This window comes from Moschus berezovskii, chromosome 11 (assembly GCF_049115385.1).
Source record: "Moschus berezovskii isolate FMDL1 chromosome 11, NW_MosBer_1.0, whole genome shotgun sequence".
Classification (NCBI taxonomy): domain Eukaryota; kingdom Metazoa; phylum Chordata; class Mammalia; order Artiodactyla; family Moschidae; genus Moschus; species Moschus berezovskii.
The window spans coordinates 19,307,083-19,326,253 of NC_142470.1; the positions used below are offsets into that span (position 1 = coordinate 19,307,083).

General features: G+C 38.9%; 1 protein-coding gene and 1 pseudogene across 4 annotated transcripts in view; one reads left to right on the forward strand and one right to left on the reverse strand.

Moving 5' to 3' along the window:
- Positions 1-19,171, forward strand: part of TAF1B (TATA-box binding protein associated factor, RNA polymerase I subunit B) — a 67,527-nt gene that overhangs the window by 42,214 nt on the left and 6,142 nt on the right. For all 4 annotated transcript variants that reach the window (XM_055399732.2, XM_055399731.2, XM_088841183.1 and 1 more), the window contains 4 exons: positions 10,629-10,776; positions 14,379-14,556; positions 15,094-15,140; positions 15,917-16,007. In XM_055399732.2, coding sequence (XP_055255707.2) covers positions 10,629-10,776; positions 14,379-14,556; positions 15,094-15,140; positions 15,917-16,007 — 464 coding nt within the window. The remainder of the gene's footprint in view (positions 1-10,628; positions 10,777-14,378; positions 14,557-15,093; positions 15,141-15,916; positions 16,008-19,171) is intronic.
- Positions 8,005-8,345, reverse strand: LOC148776098 (eukaryotic translation initiation factor 1 pseudogene; annotated as a pseudogene).

Here is a 19,171-nt window from a genome sequence, read left to right on the forward strand (position 1 = left end):
TTTATGACTGCAGTCACCATTTGCAGTGATTTTAGACCCCAAAAAGATAAAGTCTGCCATTGTTTCCACTGTTTCCCCATCTATTTGCCATGAAGTGATGGGACCAGATGCCATGATCTTAGTTTTCTTTTAATCTCTTGTATAACTGCAATTAACTTACTAACTTTAACTTTTTATTTATTTTTCTGGAAGTTGCACAGAATATATATGCCACAATTACCTCACTAGTTGTCTATTGATGGAGATTAGTGTTTAAGGATACAAGGCTAAAAGGCTAAAGAAGGCAGCTAGGTGATGAAAACAAACAAACAAATAGAACTGGAAACAATCTAAATGTCTGTCACCAGAAAAAGGGATAAAATGTGACATAGTCAGACATGGTGTATTAATCAATCAAGATACAAGCGGCAGGAATGAATCTAACATTCTGTCAAGTGTGAGAGGCAAATCTTAGGAAACTATGTACAGTATGATGCCATTTTTGTTAAGCTCAAAAAAGAAGTTAAACTAAATATATACATATATTTATATGTATGATAAAACTATTAAAAAAGTTCATGGTAAGCAAAATTCAGGATACTAGTTGTCTCTGGAGGGAGAACCACAGAGGGAATACTAAAGGAGGAGTCCATGGGCAGATGTAATAGTTGGTTTGTTTGTATATTTGTTGCATCCCTAGCTACTCTTTGACTGTAGGAATCATGTACTACTTGTATTTGTCATCCATAAGACTTCATGGACTTCCATGGTGGCTCAGTGGTAAAGAATCTGCCTTGTAATGCAGGAGATGCAAGAGATGCAAATTTGATCCCTGGGTTGGGAAGATCTCCTGGAGGAGGGCATGGCAACCCACTCTAGTATTCTTGCCTGGAGAATTCCATGGACAGTGGAGCCTGGCAAGCTTTAGTCCATGGGGTTGCAAAGTCAGATATGACTGAGCAGGCGTACACACACATACACACACACACACACGTAAGACCTCATATATAATACAATTCTGTATACATGGAAAAGGACTCTGTGTTTATTGATTAAATGATTTGAAATAGCTGAAAAACAGAATTAAATACTTTATTTACAGAAGATTTCAAATAGATTTGTTGGGGATTTTTTTCTACCTAAGTAGTAAGCTCTAGTCTGCTTCTTTTGTATTTATTATGTATCAGGAGGCTATTAAATAGTGGCATTTGGCTGAAAAAATTAAAAAAGCATTCCACTGATATTTTAGTGGTAAATGCATAAGGGATGTAATTTCTGCTTATAAGTAAGGACATTTACAAACCTGATTTATGGGTGTGTCAGTATCACTCATGAAAACCAGCTTGTGAGATTAATAATCTTATCAGTTCTTCATACTGCTCACCCATGTACCGAAACCAATAGTAAATTACCCCAATCAGAAAATGTATGTTTGAGGCTACATGAATGACTTTTTTTAGAAAAATAATACCTGATGTTTGCAAAGTGAAGCCAGTGATTTCATGCTAAGTGTCTGTGACTTAGTTTGATCCTGTGTCAGTACCCACCCCTGGTACCCAGCATGCTCAGCCCAGGCCTCCCCCAAACTCTGCTTCCCAGGAGAAGGAATGAGAACCAAGTTTTGTACTCTCCTAAGGAAAACTGAGTCGGAGAAGGCAATGGCAAGCCACTCCAGTACTCTTGCCTAGAAAATCCCATGGATGGAGGAGCCTGGTAGGCTGCAGTCCGTGGGGTCGCTAAGGGTCGGACACGACTGAGCGACTTCACTTTCACTTTTCACTTTCACACATTGGAAAAGGAAATGGCAACCCACTCCAGTGTTCTTGCCTGGAGAATCCCAGGGATGGGGGAGCCTGGTGGGCTTCCATCTATGGGGTCACACAGAGTTGGACACGACTGAGGTGACTTAGCAGCAGCAGCAGCAAGGAAAACTGAGTAATGACAAAGGTTGTGCTGTGCTTAGTCACTCAGTCATGTCTGATTCTTTGCGACCCTGTGGACTGCAGCCCGCCAGGCTCCTCTCTCCATGGAATTCTCCAGGCAAGAATACGAGAGGGGGTTGCCATGCCCTCCTCCAGGAGATCTTCCCAACCCAGGGATCGAACCCAGGTCTCCTGCATTGCAGGTGGATTCTTTACCGACTGAGCCACCAGGGAAGCCCAATGACAAAGGTTAGGCTGCTGCAAAAATAATCACATAACCCTGCCAAGATCAAATGGAAATTATTTGGGGATTGTCTGCTCCTCTGGATACCAGCTTCTAATATGCTTTAGTACAGATAGGTGAATTTAAATGTAGGTATTCTGCAATAAGCAGAATGTTTGGAGGACAGATGCATCTTAAGAAGGAGAACTTCGATAGGTTTTTCCCAACTCTGATCCTGAGGCCAAACCAAATGACCGTCTCCTGTTCAGTTGGTCATCGGTTCATAAATTTGTATTTGTTCATAAGGTTTATCTTGGTCTGGGCAAGTCAACAGCATGTTTCTGAAATGGTCTTATCCCCAGGACCAAGACTATATTTCACATGAAGTAATGTGTTCACCATAGGCTTTCAGAAGAGTGGATTTTGAATATTAAAAAGTATATTTCTTGTTATTTCTGATAGATTTACAACAATTAAGATAATTCTAGCAGACCAGAAATGTGAATTAAACTGTTTTATAAATCATAATGTGTGTGGAATTCATTTTATCCTTCCTCCATAAATAATATATTACAGTGCTTTGTCATCTCTTCTGACATATTTTTATTCTTTATTAATTTCCCTTTGCCATAGAAAGTCTTATTTGAGGTTTGGGTTAACAGGTGCATGTAGCATTAGCTTTTTCTCAGCTGAATTTTTGCTTCGAAACAACAATAAGTAAGGGTGCGGCACTGTGTTTTTTTTTAATAGCAAAGCAGGAAGTTCACCTCTGACAGGGTATTGTAATCAGGTTTATCACAAGAGCCTGCTGTTGTGTAACAGAAACTCTAGCTTGTCCTTACCTGTCTTCAGGCATTGCTTCATAAAGGAAAATAAACTCAGTGGAATATTTGTGAAATTCAATAAAATGCTTTCCCAAGCACGCCATTTTTAATGCATGCTAGAACAATTGATTATAGCCTTGTGGTCTTTTAAAAAAACATATTCGCCTTGGGATTTCTTAATATTGTAATTAAATGAAAATTTAATTTATAGCTTTCTGTAGCCCTCTAGTAGCCCTATGTGTCATATTTACTATACGTTTTAGACACATCCTCCACTGTGTCTACTAATAGTACATACTCCCTCCCCCTCTCCCCTACATTTTTCAAGAAAAGTGGAGGTTTGGGATGCCTTCAGATGACTGTTTACTTAGTTGACAGGTAGCTTTCCTTCATTGTACGCTTTGCGTTTGCTCACAAAAGTGCATTCACTATTCCATAGTATGTTGAAACTTTTAAATGGAAACAGCTTTTCGTTAACAAAGGAAGCATTTTCTTCCCTCCCTTCATGTCTTAGCTTTCTCTACTAAGTCTTGGCTTCTTCAGCAGCTGTACCTCCACCAGAAATGACAAAAGGTGCGATTGTTCTAGGAGATGGTGATGAAGATAATGCCAGTGGAGTTTTGTGTGTGTGGGCTGCTTGGGACTGTTTTTCTTCTGTGTTTGGTTTTGTTTTTGTTATTCCAGAAAGTTAAGCACACCTTTAAAAAAAAAGAACCAAAGGGAGGAGGGAAAAAAGGCTTTAAAGACCCTTAAACCTTTATCCTATGTGAACTATTTCTTTGCATTGAATTGTTCTGTTAATATTCAAGTGGGTCCCAATAACAACAAATCTAACAAAACCCACTTTACAACATAGGGGAGTGGAATCCAGAGTAGAGAGTATTGATATGGTTTGTTTCTTCTTCCAAGCAGGCCATGGGTTTGTCTTTCTGCCATTACTCTGACTTGAGTTCAGGAGAGGAAACAGGTGTGAAAATTAAGTTTTAGAATTTCCAAGCATCTCCTTTTTCTGAGTTGTGATTCCCAACTCCTAGGAGGTAAACTGTTTCATTTTCTTTATTTTTTAATTTAAAGATAACCTCCTCCTCATTCTTTCTGCCTCTGTCTCTTCTGCTGCTTTATTTCTGAGTCAAATTTCTGAAGCGTGGTGCCGATCTGAAGCTTCATTTATTTCTAGCAAAAATCTTTCAGTTCATCTGGTAGAATAAACTAAAAATCTATTCTTTTCCAGAGATACTATCTCTGTATAGAGTACCAGATAAGCAAATTGCTGCTTAAGCCAAAGTTGGGCCTAAACAGACTTTTCTCTTATAGGTGGAATTTATTCTGCCAATGACTTAGCAGACAGTGGAGCTACTTGTGTATTTTCAGCCTTGCTTTTTTTTTTTTAATCTTTATGTTTTAAACCCACAGACCAATTTCTAAACAGTTAGTATGTAACATACATATTATTCTACCATGGTCCTTGACAGTGATTCTAAGGCCTCTCAAGAATTAGTCATTTCGTCATCCCTCACTAGACTCAGCAAGAAGCAATAAAGAGGAACCTGGAAATCCATTCTGAAGTATATCTCCAGCTTTGTGAATGTTGATCAACAACATTCTGATCTCCTCTCTGAATGAGTGAAAAGAAAAGATGCAGTGCTGGTTCAGCCAAACCCACTGAGTGGCACTTTGCCATGATGATTCATTTTGCCTCGGAGCAATCTTACGCCCTTTGTGAAACTAGGTCCCTGATGGTTTAAGAAAGAAAAAGACTCCTCCAGAGCTGTCAGTCACTCTCTGAGCCCCTCCAGATGACTGTTTTGCTAGATCGAGCTTTAATACACTCTGAGTCTTCAAACTTTACTCCAGATATTTTCACCATCTTCCTCTGTATGCCGCATGTCACTCTTGGGATTGTTTGTGCAACCTCTGTTAGAGTAATCATCTAGCAGGTTTGAAATCTACCTGAGGGAAACTGAGACGAGCGTAATGATAACAGGTGTTCTCAGGTTCCCTCGCTCCCACTCCCTTCCAGGATTACTACTGTTGGGCAGCATGAATAGAAACCAGCTGATGTACTTTTTTGTTCCTGGCTTTCTGCAGCATCTTAGCCATCGCTGGAATGTGTGGGTGCACTTCTCTCATCAGGCTTGTGAACTAAAACCGTCTGAGGGTCTCTTCTAGGCTCCACGAAGAAGGAGTGGAAAGCCGCTTCATTTTATTGTATTATTATTTTGCACAAGAATATTGTGGAGAGTTTGTTTAAACTACAGGTTCTTAGACGTAGTGTTAGGGATGGATTTATGAAGTCTGGTGTGGGATTGAGGACTTTTAAATGAGCGTCTTGCAAATGGTTCTGATAGAAATGTGCTCTGAGCAATATGGACTAGTCTTTTCATCTCTGCCTCTGTCTTATGTTATTGCCTCTTGTTCCACAAAAAAAAAATTAGAGGTAAAAGTAGACTAATTAGGGGATAACCAAAGACCAGTATAAAACAAAGTACTATTATACCTAAATTAAACATGCAAAGTTTTAAACAGTATTCTGCTGCTGCTACTGTTGCTAAGTCACTTCAGTCGTGTCCGACTCTGTGTGACCCCACAGACGGAAGCCCACCAGGCTCCCCCATCCCTAGGATTCTCCAGGCAAGAACACTGGAGTGGGTTGCCATTTCCTTCTCCAATGTGTGAAAGTGAAGTCGCTCAGTCGTGTCCGACCCTTAGCGACCCCATGGACTGCAGCCTACCAGGCTCCTCCATCCATGGGATTTTCTAGGCAAGAGTACTGGAGTGGCTTGCCATATTCTAGTAGTCCTCTATTCTACTTAACACATCATAGATTCCAAATGAAATATAGCACAAATGCCCAGCAACTTTTATGACATCCTTCCTTTAGGTGTGTTCTATGGTCCCATCACTTCATGGGAAATAGATGGGGAAACAGTGGAAACAGTGTCAGACTTTATTTTTTGGGGCTCCAAAATCACTGCGGATGCTGATTGCAGCCATGAAATTAAAAGACGCTTACTCCTTGGAAGGAAAGTTATGACCAGCCTAGATAGCATATTAAAAAGCAGAGACATTACTTTGCCAACCAAGGTCTGTCTAGTCAAGGCTATGGTTTTTCCCGTGGTCATGTATGGATGTGAGAGTTGGACTGTGAAGAAAGCTGATCGCCGAAAAATTGATGCTTTTGAACTGTGGTGCTGGAGAAGACTCTTGAGAGTCCCTTGGACTGCACGGAAATCCAACCAGTCCATTCTAAAGGAGATCAATCCTGGGTGTTCATTGGAAGGACTGATGCTAAAGCTGGAACTCCAATACTTTGGCCACCTCATGCGATGAGTTGACTCACTGGAAAAGAGTCTGATGCTGGGAGGGATTGGGGGTGGGAGGAGACAGGGATGACAGAGAATGAGACGGCTGGATGGCATCACCGACTCTGTGGACATGAGTTTGAGTGAACTCCAGGAGTTGGTGATGGACAGGGAGGCCTGGCGTGCTGTGATTCATGGGGTCGTGGAGAGTCGGACACAACTGAGCGACTGAACTGAACTGAACTGAATACATGCATACATTTTTCTGAAAGTCAAAATAAGACTATTCTAACAGTCATTAAATGTTTACTGTAATTATTTTATATCCATGTTTTGGAATCTTGTCAAAATTAGAGCCTGCTTCCGTTCTCCGGGCTAAGGACAATGCCATGAAAACAAAAATGTGATCCTGTGATAACATTCTCTACAACGGTGCCGTGTCATAGTCCTGCCGGTTTCCTGCCCCAGGTTGGATGCTTTGCTGAGCTGGTGGTGCAGGCCCCTAGAGTGGCCTGGCTTGGTTAGAATAGGAGCAGATGTGTGGGGAGGTTAGTCTGTAGCCAAGCCCTGTAGAGCCAGTTGGGCCACCATTTCACGTGATGTTGGAGGCAGAAGGTAGCGGATGTCAGTGTGGGTATTTTGTGTGTGTGTTCAGTCGCTAAGTCTTGTCCGACTAATTGCGACCACATGGACTGCAGCACACCAGGCTCCTCTGTCCTTCACTATTTCCCGGAGTTCGCTCAAATTCATTTCCATTGAGTCAGTGATGCCATCCAGCAATCTGATCCTCTGCCACCCTCTTCTCCTTTTGCCTTCAGTCTTTCCCAACATCAGGGTCTTTTCCAATGAGTCAGCTCTTTGCATCAGGTGGCCGAAGTATTGGAGCTTCAGCATCAACATCAGTCCTTCCAATGAATATTCAGGACTGATTTCCTTTAGGATGGACTGGTTGGATCTCCTTGCAGTCCAAGGGACTCTCAGGAGTCTTCTCCAACACCACAGTTCGAAAGCATCAATTCTTTTTTGCTTACTAGATTCCTTTTCATTAATGGTCTTACAATTACTTGTCATGAATTTATTATCCATTAAGTTGGTTTTCTGAGATGATTATTTTTCAAAGAGGAACATTCACTGCTCTAGTGTTTGTTTGTTTGCAGATAGAAGTACTTAATTTCATCTCCTACCTGCATTATTTAAAAGGATTGTGTGTTAAGTCGCTTTAGTCATGTCCGACTCTTTGCAGCTCCATGACTAGAATTACTGTGTCCATGGAATTCTCCAGCCAAGAATACTGGAGTTGGTTGCCATTTCCTTCTCCAGGGGATCTTCCCGATGCAGGGATTGAGCCCCAGTCTCCTGCATTGCAGGCAGAGTCTTTACTGCTTAAGCCACCAGGGAAGCAAGTTTAGGATTACCATAAATCTTGTCAGTAACGTTAATTGTTAACTTGAGAAGATACTTCAAATTCTGGGCAAAATGAAACAGATGTCTAAATGAGTTGATTTTATGAAGATAAAGAGACAGCTTTTCCCAAAGGTCACTGAGTATATGTTTTCATTTTTAACTTTTTTTTTTTTTTGGCTCTTTTCAGTTTATTACGTGTAGGAGTTACACTAGTCCAAGTTAAAAGCAAATCCCAAATTATGATTACATTATACAGGCTGTGAGGTTTTTAAACTTGTGACCAGGGACAGAAGGGAAATTCTACTCATTGCAAGGAAATCCTCACTTAAGCTTCAGTAAGCCAAAAGCACTTAAAACCCGTAAACCTTCAACTGGTCATCCTTAGCCAGTCCAGTCTCCACCAGGAACTGGCATATGTTCTTGTGCTGCTCACCCTGTAGCTGAATTCCTTCTCCATATTCTGGATGCTCAATTACAGTACCATTGCCGGCACATTTCTTCTTAAACTCCTTCACTAGTTTCTTTTTATCGTAATCATCAGCGATCTCTTGGACAGTAGTAACGGTCTTCCTGCCATTTCTCTGTTGAATTCTTATATGGATATAATCCTCGGTGCCAGCAGGAAGCAGATCATCACCCTCACTTGCATCAGCAAAGGGTTGAAAGAGTAGAGTGTCTCAATAGGGGACATACAATATGATTCCTTTTCCTCGGTGGAAATGGCCTGTGGAAGGTAGCAGCGGGAGAAAGCAGGCGGGAGGACAGAGCCTCCATCAGGAAGCGAGGGGAGTCCGCTGAGTCCCTGGTGGCAGCTCAGTGACTGGGTCATTTTTTCCTTTTTAAATTTACAGATTAAAATATGGTTGTTAATAGTATTTTAGTATACACGTAGAATTACTATACCTCAGCATTTAGAAACAGACTTAAAAGGCCACATTGCTATTTGGTTAGACAGAAATTTACTTTGTATTCTTCAGCTACAGGATGACCATATGTTAATAATATAGCATAAACTGAAAGCCTTTTTTCCCTAATAAAACTCAAAAGTTTAGATACTGAAATACTGGTATCAAAGTAAATACAATACAAAGAAGGTTGTAACCTCAGGCAAAGTAAAATTGGACATAGTTATAAATTCTGGAAATTTGTAGTTTGTTTTCTGTAAGTAAGTAAAGTTGCCCGGTCATGTCTGACTCTTTGCAACTCCATGGACTATGGCCCGCCAGGCTCTTCTGTTCATAGGATTTTCTAGGCAAGAGTACTGGAGTGGGTTGCCATTTCCTTCTCCAGGGGATCTTCCCAACCCAGGGATCGAACCCGGGTCTCCAGCATTGCAGGCAGACACTGTACCATCTGAACCAGTACCATTATAAAGTATTCCCTTGTGCTTTATAATTGCATGTAGGCTGAATGTACCAGAGTAGCATTGAACGGAGAAGTATTCCTTCCTTCACTTCGTTCCCAAACACCTTCACACATTTAGAAAATGGGCAAGACATGACATAGCAATATTATTGGTACAAATTGTCGGGAAACAGATTTCACTTCGAATAAGGAAGAACTTTGTAATGATTAAATGCATTAAAAATTGAATAGACTACCTTCAGGAAAGGTATTGAGTGCCTATCACTGGAGATTTACCAAAAGAGCTAGACATACACCTGCTAGGGGTTTTATAAATTTAGACCAGATACCTTTAAAGGTCTTGCCAACTCTGAATTTGCTGGTTGGATGATTTCTCCTATAGGGTGATGTATGAAGTGATTGTTACACAAAATAGTTTACTGAACTTTCTCTCTTACCATGTTTTTTTAAGCTAGACATACATACAGAAAAGTGAACATATCACAAATGTACCCAACCTGATGAACTTTTATTACCTGAACTAGCCCCCTAGATCAAGAAACAACCATCTCTGCACCCCAGAAGCTCCATCCTATCCCCACTTCCAGTCGTGATCACCTGTACCCCGAGAGTAATCTCACTCTTGACTTCCAGTAAGCTTTAATAAATATTGCCAAATAGGTTTCCAGAATGTTTGCATTCTGTCCTAGTGTTAACGAGGTCCAACCGTGTCAGAAATGTTAGTTTTTCTGAAATCCCATAGATCTTAAAAAAAAATCTTGGTTGTAGCACTCAACAGCTGTCTTATCCTATAGTTATTTTTGAACACGGACCTCTTTTTCTAGAGTATATATTCCTTGAAGAGATCACTTTATTCATCTTTATATTTCCCAAAGTATCTTACATTAGAATAGACTCTAAATTTAATATTTTTATGTGAATGGATAAGTAAATGAGGAAAAATTATATGTAGTACTAATGAGAAGAATGGAAATTGCAAAAATATAAATAGCATACCAAATTAACTACAAGGGTGCTCGTAAAATGAACAGAATTAATTTATTAATATTGGCTCATACATTTTTCTCAATTCTGTAAGATACTCTTTCTTATAGGCTAACATGTGAGAAAATAGAAAGCTGAATTGCACGTTTTTAACTATTAGACTTAAGCCCTGGTGTCATCTCCAACATAGAAGCATGTGGATGTTATGTAACACTGAACTAAATCTGTTAGCTGTGAATTTGAAGGTTGGCGAGAGGGAGCTGGTTAGAGAAGGTGAGAGGGAAGTCCTGCTTTGCCGGGATTATGATGACATCGTAATTCCAGTAGGATTGCAGCTTTATCCCAGATTCTTCCATGATTGGCAAGAAGTGATGGTTTCACTATATCATGGGTAAGGCCAGTAAGAATTGTTTGAGCCAGATAGAATTTCAGTGGCTTTTAAATTTATCACTGTTTAAAACAGCTCAGTGAGGATATTTGGGTTTATGGGTGTTTCTCCTTAATGTTTTTAATCTATACTCCAAGTTTTATTCACTGAATACATGTTGTTTTTAAAATCAGAAAGTAGTTTTTAAAATAATTTATGTTGCAAAAATCGCTACCTTGATTATCTCTTTCATTCCAGTCTTGGCCTAACTATGAAGTTATCTTTAAAAAAATAATTGAAGTTGCCACATTTTTAGATTTGCCGCGTTTTCCAGACATAACTGAAAACTGCTATCTTCATCCAAACATCTTGTGTATGAAATACTTGATGGAGGTCAATCTCCCTGGTAAGTGTGAGGTGTAATGGTGAGTAAGCCTTGACTTACTGAATTATTATGAAAAATGTATTGAATCCTCTCAGTCGGAGACTATTAGAGTCACCTGACAGGGTCCAGAGTAACATGAAGCTTAATTTCAAAATTCTTTCTTAAAATGTTTTGGATCATTTAAAATAGTTAAAAGGACACTGGTCAAAAGTAATGAGTTCTATTTTGGGTGACATAATGTTTGGTTTTTACAGTAAGTTTTTGCTGAATACAAGTAACACATGATTCAGTATGTATTATTAATTACTTAGGCACCTCCGCCAAAAAAGGGCAGCACTCCTTCATTTGCATGAAGCATGATTATTAAATAAAGAATTCTAATTTTTAAAATTCCAGAAGTTAATCTACAGTGATATTTTTATTGTTTAGTAACATATTGCTATTTCCAGTCCCTGAAACAAATGGAGATGAAGGTCTGGTAGGATGCAAAGGCAGCCTCATTAGCCCTTGTTCCCAATACACCAAGACACAGGTCACCCCAACGGAATTCGCCGATAGAATCTATTCCTGAATTTCTTGCTAAACTAGAAATGTGAGAAATGCAGGGTTTCTATTCTTAACAGAAAATACAAACATGACGTGACTATATTATTGCTTGTGCAATTTAAAAAAATGTGATTGAATATATTTTTAATAGGAAAGGAAAAGACATGTTATATGAAAAAACAATATACAAAACTGCATGTATAATATAATTTTAGCTATAAAAATAAACATAAATTGGAGTAACATATATATAAATGTAAATATTAAGTCTTATAAAATATTTTTTAAAGAGAAAAAAAATAAGCTTCTCAAATGTATCATTTATTAAGCTAGGAATATGTGTCTCTTGCTGTAACTTCCAAAGTCACTGGCTCTTTGATTAAGATTCCAGGATTTGGGAAGTCTGATTTCTGCACTTTGCATGTTATATATATCAATTTATTGTTTTGGATTTTGTTTTTTTGATTTACTTTTGGAGTGGTTTTTTCAAAATATGGCAAGTTCCTGTGTTATGTTATATACTCCAAAATCCTAAGCTCATAATGGAAACACTAAGATATGGAAAGAATGCAAGGAATTACCAAAATATAACTGGCTCAGGCTGGGTTATGGCAAGTGTCTAGCTCACATAGTTGCTATTGGACAGAAATGATGGTGGCAGTGTGTTCTGACCAGTGTGTGTACCTTAATAGTATTTTTCACCTAACTCTTACTGAGAGTAACAAGTAGAATTAAAACCACTATAATATACAGAGGGAGACTGCTATCATCTGATGTTTTAAAGTGCTGTTTTAGAGACCATATTAAAAAGAGCCAGGATAGAAAAAGTTTGCTTCTCACAATGTGTTCAATAGAAATAATTTGGAATATAGATAAAAAACTATACACAAATGTTACTGACCTTATTTATAATACTGAGAAATCAGAAATAAATACCCAATGGAAGGTAATGTTTAAGTAAATATTTTGTATGTTCAGTGGAACCGTTTGCATCTTTTAAAATCATGTTTGTGAAGAGTATATAAAAGCATGGGAAATGTTTATGTCATAATAGAAAAGGAAATAGGCCAAATTATAAATTATATATAATATAATCATAGCTATATAAACTAAAATATTCATGAAAATATTGGAAATAAATTTACCCAAATATTGAAGTGCTATTTCTAAGTTACAGTAATGGATTTTTTTCTTTCTTCCCACTTTATGTATCTTATAAATGTCCTATACTGAGTTTGTATTACATAATAGTGGGAAGAAACAGTAAACAAAATAGATCTACAAACTAAGATGTGGTGGTCCCTTCACCTTAGAAATTACATTCTAAAATGTGACATTGATTGGCCTCCTACCCGTGAGACTATAAGACGACTTCTAGAATATTGCCATTTTCAAAGCTGAAAGTTTGCACTCTACGGTTCTCTGGTGCTGCTGATCAGAAAGAAGAGATCTGTGTACTTGGCCCTTTTTCAAAGAGAGGTTTTCGGGTTCCCAGAAAGCCAAAGGTGGTTTTAAGCATGCTGGGGCAATGAATGCCCCTCCTCAGTGCCTTTATGTATGACAATGTCGTCTCTGGAACTGGGCAGAAAGCAGCTTCCAGCAAGCATGTCACACACACACACCCTTGCTGAGTAAGCACTGCCTCTTTGGTGGCTCTGACTGAACTCCAGATACATCTCTTAGTTTTGTCCCTCATCCTGGGACTGAGGAGCCGGCCAGAGAGAATTCCTGGCAGCTTTCATAATCAAGTCTGTTTAATTTGTGGGGAACCCTTGGAGTTTCCAAAGTGCCTTCATCTGTATTACCTCATCTGTGAAGGTGGAAAGGGAGGACAGGTGGGTGTTCTCATCTCAGATGAAACGTAGGCAAGCTGAGTGACGCCTGGCTGCCTGACGGCCAAGGCGTCATGTAATATTCCAGGTCACATAATAACTCCAGGTCAGAATCTTAGTTTTTCTCTCCTGTCCTGGCTTCCTTCCTCATAATTTCTTCCATTTGCTTTTTATTACTATGTACTTTTAGTATAAGAGAAGCAATTCAAGATATTAATTTTAAATAAATAGGGGAGACATTTTTCAGGAAATACTATTTTTATTTTTATTTTTTTGGTTTTCAATAAGCATCTCTAGGAAATACTATTTTTATAGTAATGAAATTCTGTATATAATACTATATAGAGAGACATATATATACTGTGTATAATATTATTTGTACTGTTATAAAAGTATTGTGTACTACATGAAGAGAATAGAATCAATAGAACATAATGACTGACAGTATATAGGAAATGCAATACAACTAGCTTATTATGCTCTTGTAAATAACAACTGTTCTATTTGAATTTAATCAAAATATAGGTACTTCAGTTAGTAAGTAAAGAAATTTGCTCAGTAATTCAGAGTTTTCAAATTATAATTCACTTGTCCTATCTTAACGTTTATCCTCACCATAACCCATTTTACAAATGAAGAAACTGAGGTTGAGTGGCTCTAGTCCGGAGTCACAAAGCTCATGATTAGAAAGCCTAAATATATAGGCTGTAGGTGTTCTGGCTCCAAGTCCCAAGTTACTCAGCCTTAAATAATAGGTGAGTCTGTGCTGAGCGTGTAATTTCTTTGGGAAAGCAGTGCAGCGGGTGAGATGCACACTGGCCTTCCAGTGTGCTAGCCAGGCTCCCTAGCTTCCCAAGTGAATGCACATTTTTAGAGAAGCCCTTTGTCTTACAGGAAAGTTAGTTTCAGGTAAATGCAAATTGCTGTAGAAACACAGACAAGGAGCGTGGATGAAGCAATAGAAGGTGGATGTGTGCCTGTGTATTCGGTGCCAAGATATGTGCCATAGATAGCGGGCATTTTGGGAAGTCAGAATAGGAGAAGACAGACCTTGCCAGGATTCGACCATTTGTTTTTCTGTACATGTTTCATTTTTTGGTTTATTTATACACAAAATGGTATGTCTCAGAGTTCTGGCATAGTGTCATATTTTAAGATAAAGCTTATCTCATGGATATATACATTAGTATGGTCTCATTAACCAAAGAATTTAATTTCACATTTTTCTGTTTTATTCTTTAACAGATGAAATGTATAATTTAACCTGCCTAGTGGTAAAAGCAACTGGAATAGGAGAAGTGGATTTTCTAAGATTTGATCCTATAGCTAAAAAGGCAAAAACTGTTAAATATGATGTGCAAGCTGTTGCGGTCATTGTAGTGGCATTGAAACTGCTCTTTTTATTGGATGACAATTTAGAATGGTAAGTGTATGTCAGTCTTAGGAGGAAAAAATTGTATTATTTTCCCTTAATTATTCAGAGTAAAGGACTCTCAGTAGAAAGTAGAGACTCTTAGTTGTTATAGGACACTGACTAGTAGCAGCAATTATTCCTTACCTAATGTTTTGGCTCAGGTATTTGTCAGAGACTTCATTCTCCTTTAGTAAGTTGTTTGGATCATGTTTTCTTCCATTTTTAGGAAGATAGACATGTGTCTCATTCTTCTGAGTTTTAAATCATCATACACAAATTCTAAAGAGTCACTTAGCACTTCATCTGTGTACCTTTTGGTTTCTGGCACTATGTATCTTCAAAGATTATTTTGGAAAGTGAAAGAATCTTAAAATGCCAACAAAGAGTGGCAGTGTCATCTTCCCTATTTCAGTGCTTGCTTCTGCATTAGAAATTGGCATCAGTTTCAAATACTGTTCTATACTTTTCTTTCAGAAGAATTCAGAATTCAACTGTCTTCAAATGAATGATTTCCAAATAAATTGATTTGTTTATTTGTGTCTCCAGGTCTTTGTCTAATATTGCTGAGAAATATAATAAAAAGAACAAAGAAGGTACTTTTTTTTTCAGTCAGTCAAGTGATTGTAAAAGGTGAATTAAAAGATACAATAAATATAGAGAAGAAACTGAGAAATACATAAATTGTACCTTGTATCAGACTGTTTATATGTGTAATTATCTAATATGTCTTCTATTCTCAAGGAGGTAATAGTCAAATCTAGGAGAAAACAGACATGTAAAAAGATGGTTTCAATATGTGGAATCTAGAAAAATAGTAAAGGTGATCTTACTTGCAAAGCAGAAATAGAAACACAGCTGTAGAGAAGAAAGGTATGATTACCAAAGGGGAAAAGGCAGGGGGATGGGGTGAATTGAGAGATTGGGATTGACATATCTGCACTGCTATATATAAAATAGATTGCTAATGAGAGCCTCCTGTAGAGCTGCAGGCTCTGCTCAGTCCTCTGTGGTGACTTTAATTGGAAGAAAGTCCAAAAAAGGGGGATATATGTGTATGTATGGCTGATCAGTTTGCTGTGCAGCAGAAACTGACACCACAGTGTAAAGCAACTATATTCCAATTTTTTTTTTTAAGGTAGTTTTGGTATAATACAGGGCCACAGTATAGGTGAGAGCTCAGAACAGAAGGGAGTGACAGCAGATTACTCAGGAGTCATATTAGAGCGTGGAGATAGTCAGTCCCTCCATAATTTCCAAGGGCTGGCATATAAATGTTTAGTCAGATCAGTGAATAAAGACTCAAATGAGCAACATGTGTTATAGTAATGTGACATATTTCGTTAATAATCATGGATTTCATTTTTTTCAGATAAACCATGGTTTGATTTCAGAAAATGGTACCAAGTAATGAAGAAAGCTATTGATGAGAAAAAACAAAAGTGGGAGGAAGCCAGGGCAAAGTATGTTACCTCTTCTAGCTTTAGATTCACCTACTTTATTTTTCAAGTCTATTGCTTTACATCTGAAAGCTCAAGTTTCATTAGTTCAGACTCACCAGCATTATGACCCTTTTTTCTAGAATTAACCCCTCTGTCTAAACTAACTTTTTAAAATACTTCTATTAACTACTAGTGAGTGAGTGAAAGTCGCTCAGTCGTGTCCGACTCTTTGCGACCCCATGGGCCATATAGTCCATGGAATTCTCCAGGCCAGAATACTGGAGTGGGTAACTTTTCCCTTCTCCAAGGGATCTTCCCAACCCAGGAATCAAACCGGGGCCTCCTGCATTACAGATGGATTCTTTACCAACTGAGCTATCAGGGAAGCCCTATAATGTCCTTTTAGGGGCGTGCCTGGTAGTCCAGTGGTTAAGACTCCACACTGCCAATGCAAGGTGGGGTCCATCCGTGGTCAGGGAACTAAGATCCCACATGCCATATGGTGTGGCCAGAAGATTTAAAAAATAGTGATATTAGTGTCCTCCTTCTGATCCAGAATCCAGTCCCGGGAGCTGCACTGTACGCAGTACTCGACTTTTCGTAATCTGCATGACCCTTCTCTGCATTTCGGGCGTTCCTCCCTCTTTCGTTTCCCGCAGTGGGTCAGTTCCCATCTGTGCTTCCCGCTATTACAAAAGACTGCAGACGTCAGCCTGTGTCATTTATAACTGGACTATTCCTCCAAAATAAAGTTCCCTATAAAAACCCAAACAAAGCAAAGCAGAAAGAGAGTAGCATATTTAATTCAGTCAGTCTCACTGTTTGACCTCGAGCTCTCCTTCTGATGTAGGACCATTGTTGTTGTTTAGTCACTAAGTTGTGTCCAACTCTTCATGACCCCCATGGACTGCAGCACGCCAGATTCCTCTGTCCATGGGGTTTCCCAGGCAAGAATACTGGAGTGGGCTGCTGTTTGCTTCTCCAGGGGATCTTCCCAACCCAGGGATCAAATCCATATCTCCTGAATTGGCAGGCGGGTTCTTTACCACTGAGCAACAGGGAAGCCCACCCAGGTCCACTGTGGCAGAGTGGAAAGAGTGTAGCATTAGAGACAGTGCAGGGGTGAATCCTGATTGTTTAAAACCAGCTGTTTAACTGCAGCCCAGTTACTTAACTTCTTAGCCTCAGTGCACTGAATTGTAGTCAGCTCATAAATTTTCAGAGATACTGTCTTATGTGGTAGAGGGTACATTGCTATAGGTTTCTGATTTGAATGGGTTTTATATCTGTTCTTGGAACTTTGAGTCTCTGTGAGACTTTGAAGAAAAGGTTAACATTTCTGAAGTTTATGTAATTTTGCAACAGTACTCATTTGATCAAGTCATTTTATGTCCCCTGAGAAAAATCAAGATTCCTCAAATTAGTTAGAATGATGACTCCAGTTTCTTCATCAATAAAGTAAGGGTAATAATGCCTCCTTGATATTCTTAATCAAGAACTAAATTTCAGTGTTTATAGATAGAATTAGATTATTTCTCCTCTAAATTTAAGAGAGCTTTTAAATCAAGAAACAGACTTCCGGGGATGAATAAAGCACTGTGGGAGAGAGGATCCTTGCTGAAGAGGGGAGGAGATGGGCAGTTTCTTCCTGTCAGGTTGGACAGATAGTGAGGGTGAGCTTCTGACAGCTGTGGGCACCCGGAGGCCTTCCTCTTTTCTCTTGGAGAAGGAATGTCTTTAGTCATTGGCTCTCAGCAGGCACAAGAGTAGCAGCGAGAACAGAAGGCTCTCCTGAGTTCTTAGGTAATCTTGGAGAACCAGCCATTGGACCTTCCTTTTCTGATGCCACTGGGGTGGTCCCGACCAATACCAAAAGGCTAGGTATTCAGGGGCCATGCCCCTTGGGCATCTCAGGGTTGAACAGGTGCCCATTTGTGAACCCAAACCAGGCACCAACTTACACTTCAGACAAACCTGTTAGAGCCCAGATTCTTCCCGCAGTGCCTCAGTCAGCTGTGCATCAAAAGGCTCACCGACTTTTAGCTAGTTCAAGGGAGAATTTAATGACCAAAGAATGTATGTCTAGTTTCAAAGTGGCATTTTCCAGACGGATACCAGGCCTCTGGGAAGAGCTTGTCCAAGTGATCTGTTACCAAGATCCTTCGTAGAGTCTGTGCTTTGGGATGAGTGAGATGACTTGTAAGTCACTGCTGACTGCTCTGTGAGCACAGAGCTCCCATGTATGCCCATCACCTGTTCTACCCTTCCCTATTTCTGTTGTTGACCGAAATTTCTAATTTTTCTCTATTCTTCTAGACATCATCTTCCATATTGTCAGGTAAAAGTTGTTAAAGTATTTTCTACAGCTCAGCATAGGTCTCTATGCGTGAGATTGTGAGACACACTAGTAAACTGTAGTTGAAAACCTAAAAATAGCTTTAGAGAGTGCTTTGACTTCCAGTTTTCATGGAGGAAAATTTAAAAGCATGTGCAGATCTTTGCAGCCTTTTAGGTTAGGCAAAAATTTTCTCTGATATGATACCAAAGGCATGATCCATAAGAAAAAAAAAGATAAGTTAGACTTCATCAAAAGAAAGAACTTCTCTTCTAAAAACAGTGTTAAGAGAAGCTACAGGCTAGGAGAAAATATGTTCAAATCACATATCTGATAGAAGGTTTGTATCCAGAATATATGATTTGTATCCAATATATAGTTTGTATCCAGAATTATTTTCATATAATAAGAAAACAACTCAGTTTTTCAAATGGGCCAAAAGTAAGTTCACACAGAGACCTATATATGAATATATATATATATCTGTATGCTTCATTCACAAGTAAACGAATGAAACCTTGTGGCCAAAAACTGGCAACAACCCAGATGCCCTTCAGGTGGTAAATGGATAAACAAACTATAGCATATTTGTAAAACGAAATACTCTTCAGTACTAGAAAGGAACAGACTTCTGATACATCCAGAAATATGAATGAATCATAAATACATTATGCTAATGAAAGATTCAAAAGGTTACATATGGTCTAATTTCACTTATATAACTTTCTGGAAAAGGCTAAGCTGTAAGAATACAGAAACAGATTGGTGGTTGAGATCACGTTTAGCTGAGGGTCAGGGGAGGAGTTGACCTTCAAGAGGTATGGGAGATTTGGGTGTGTGGAACTGTTCA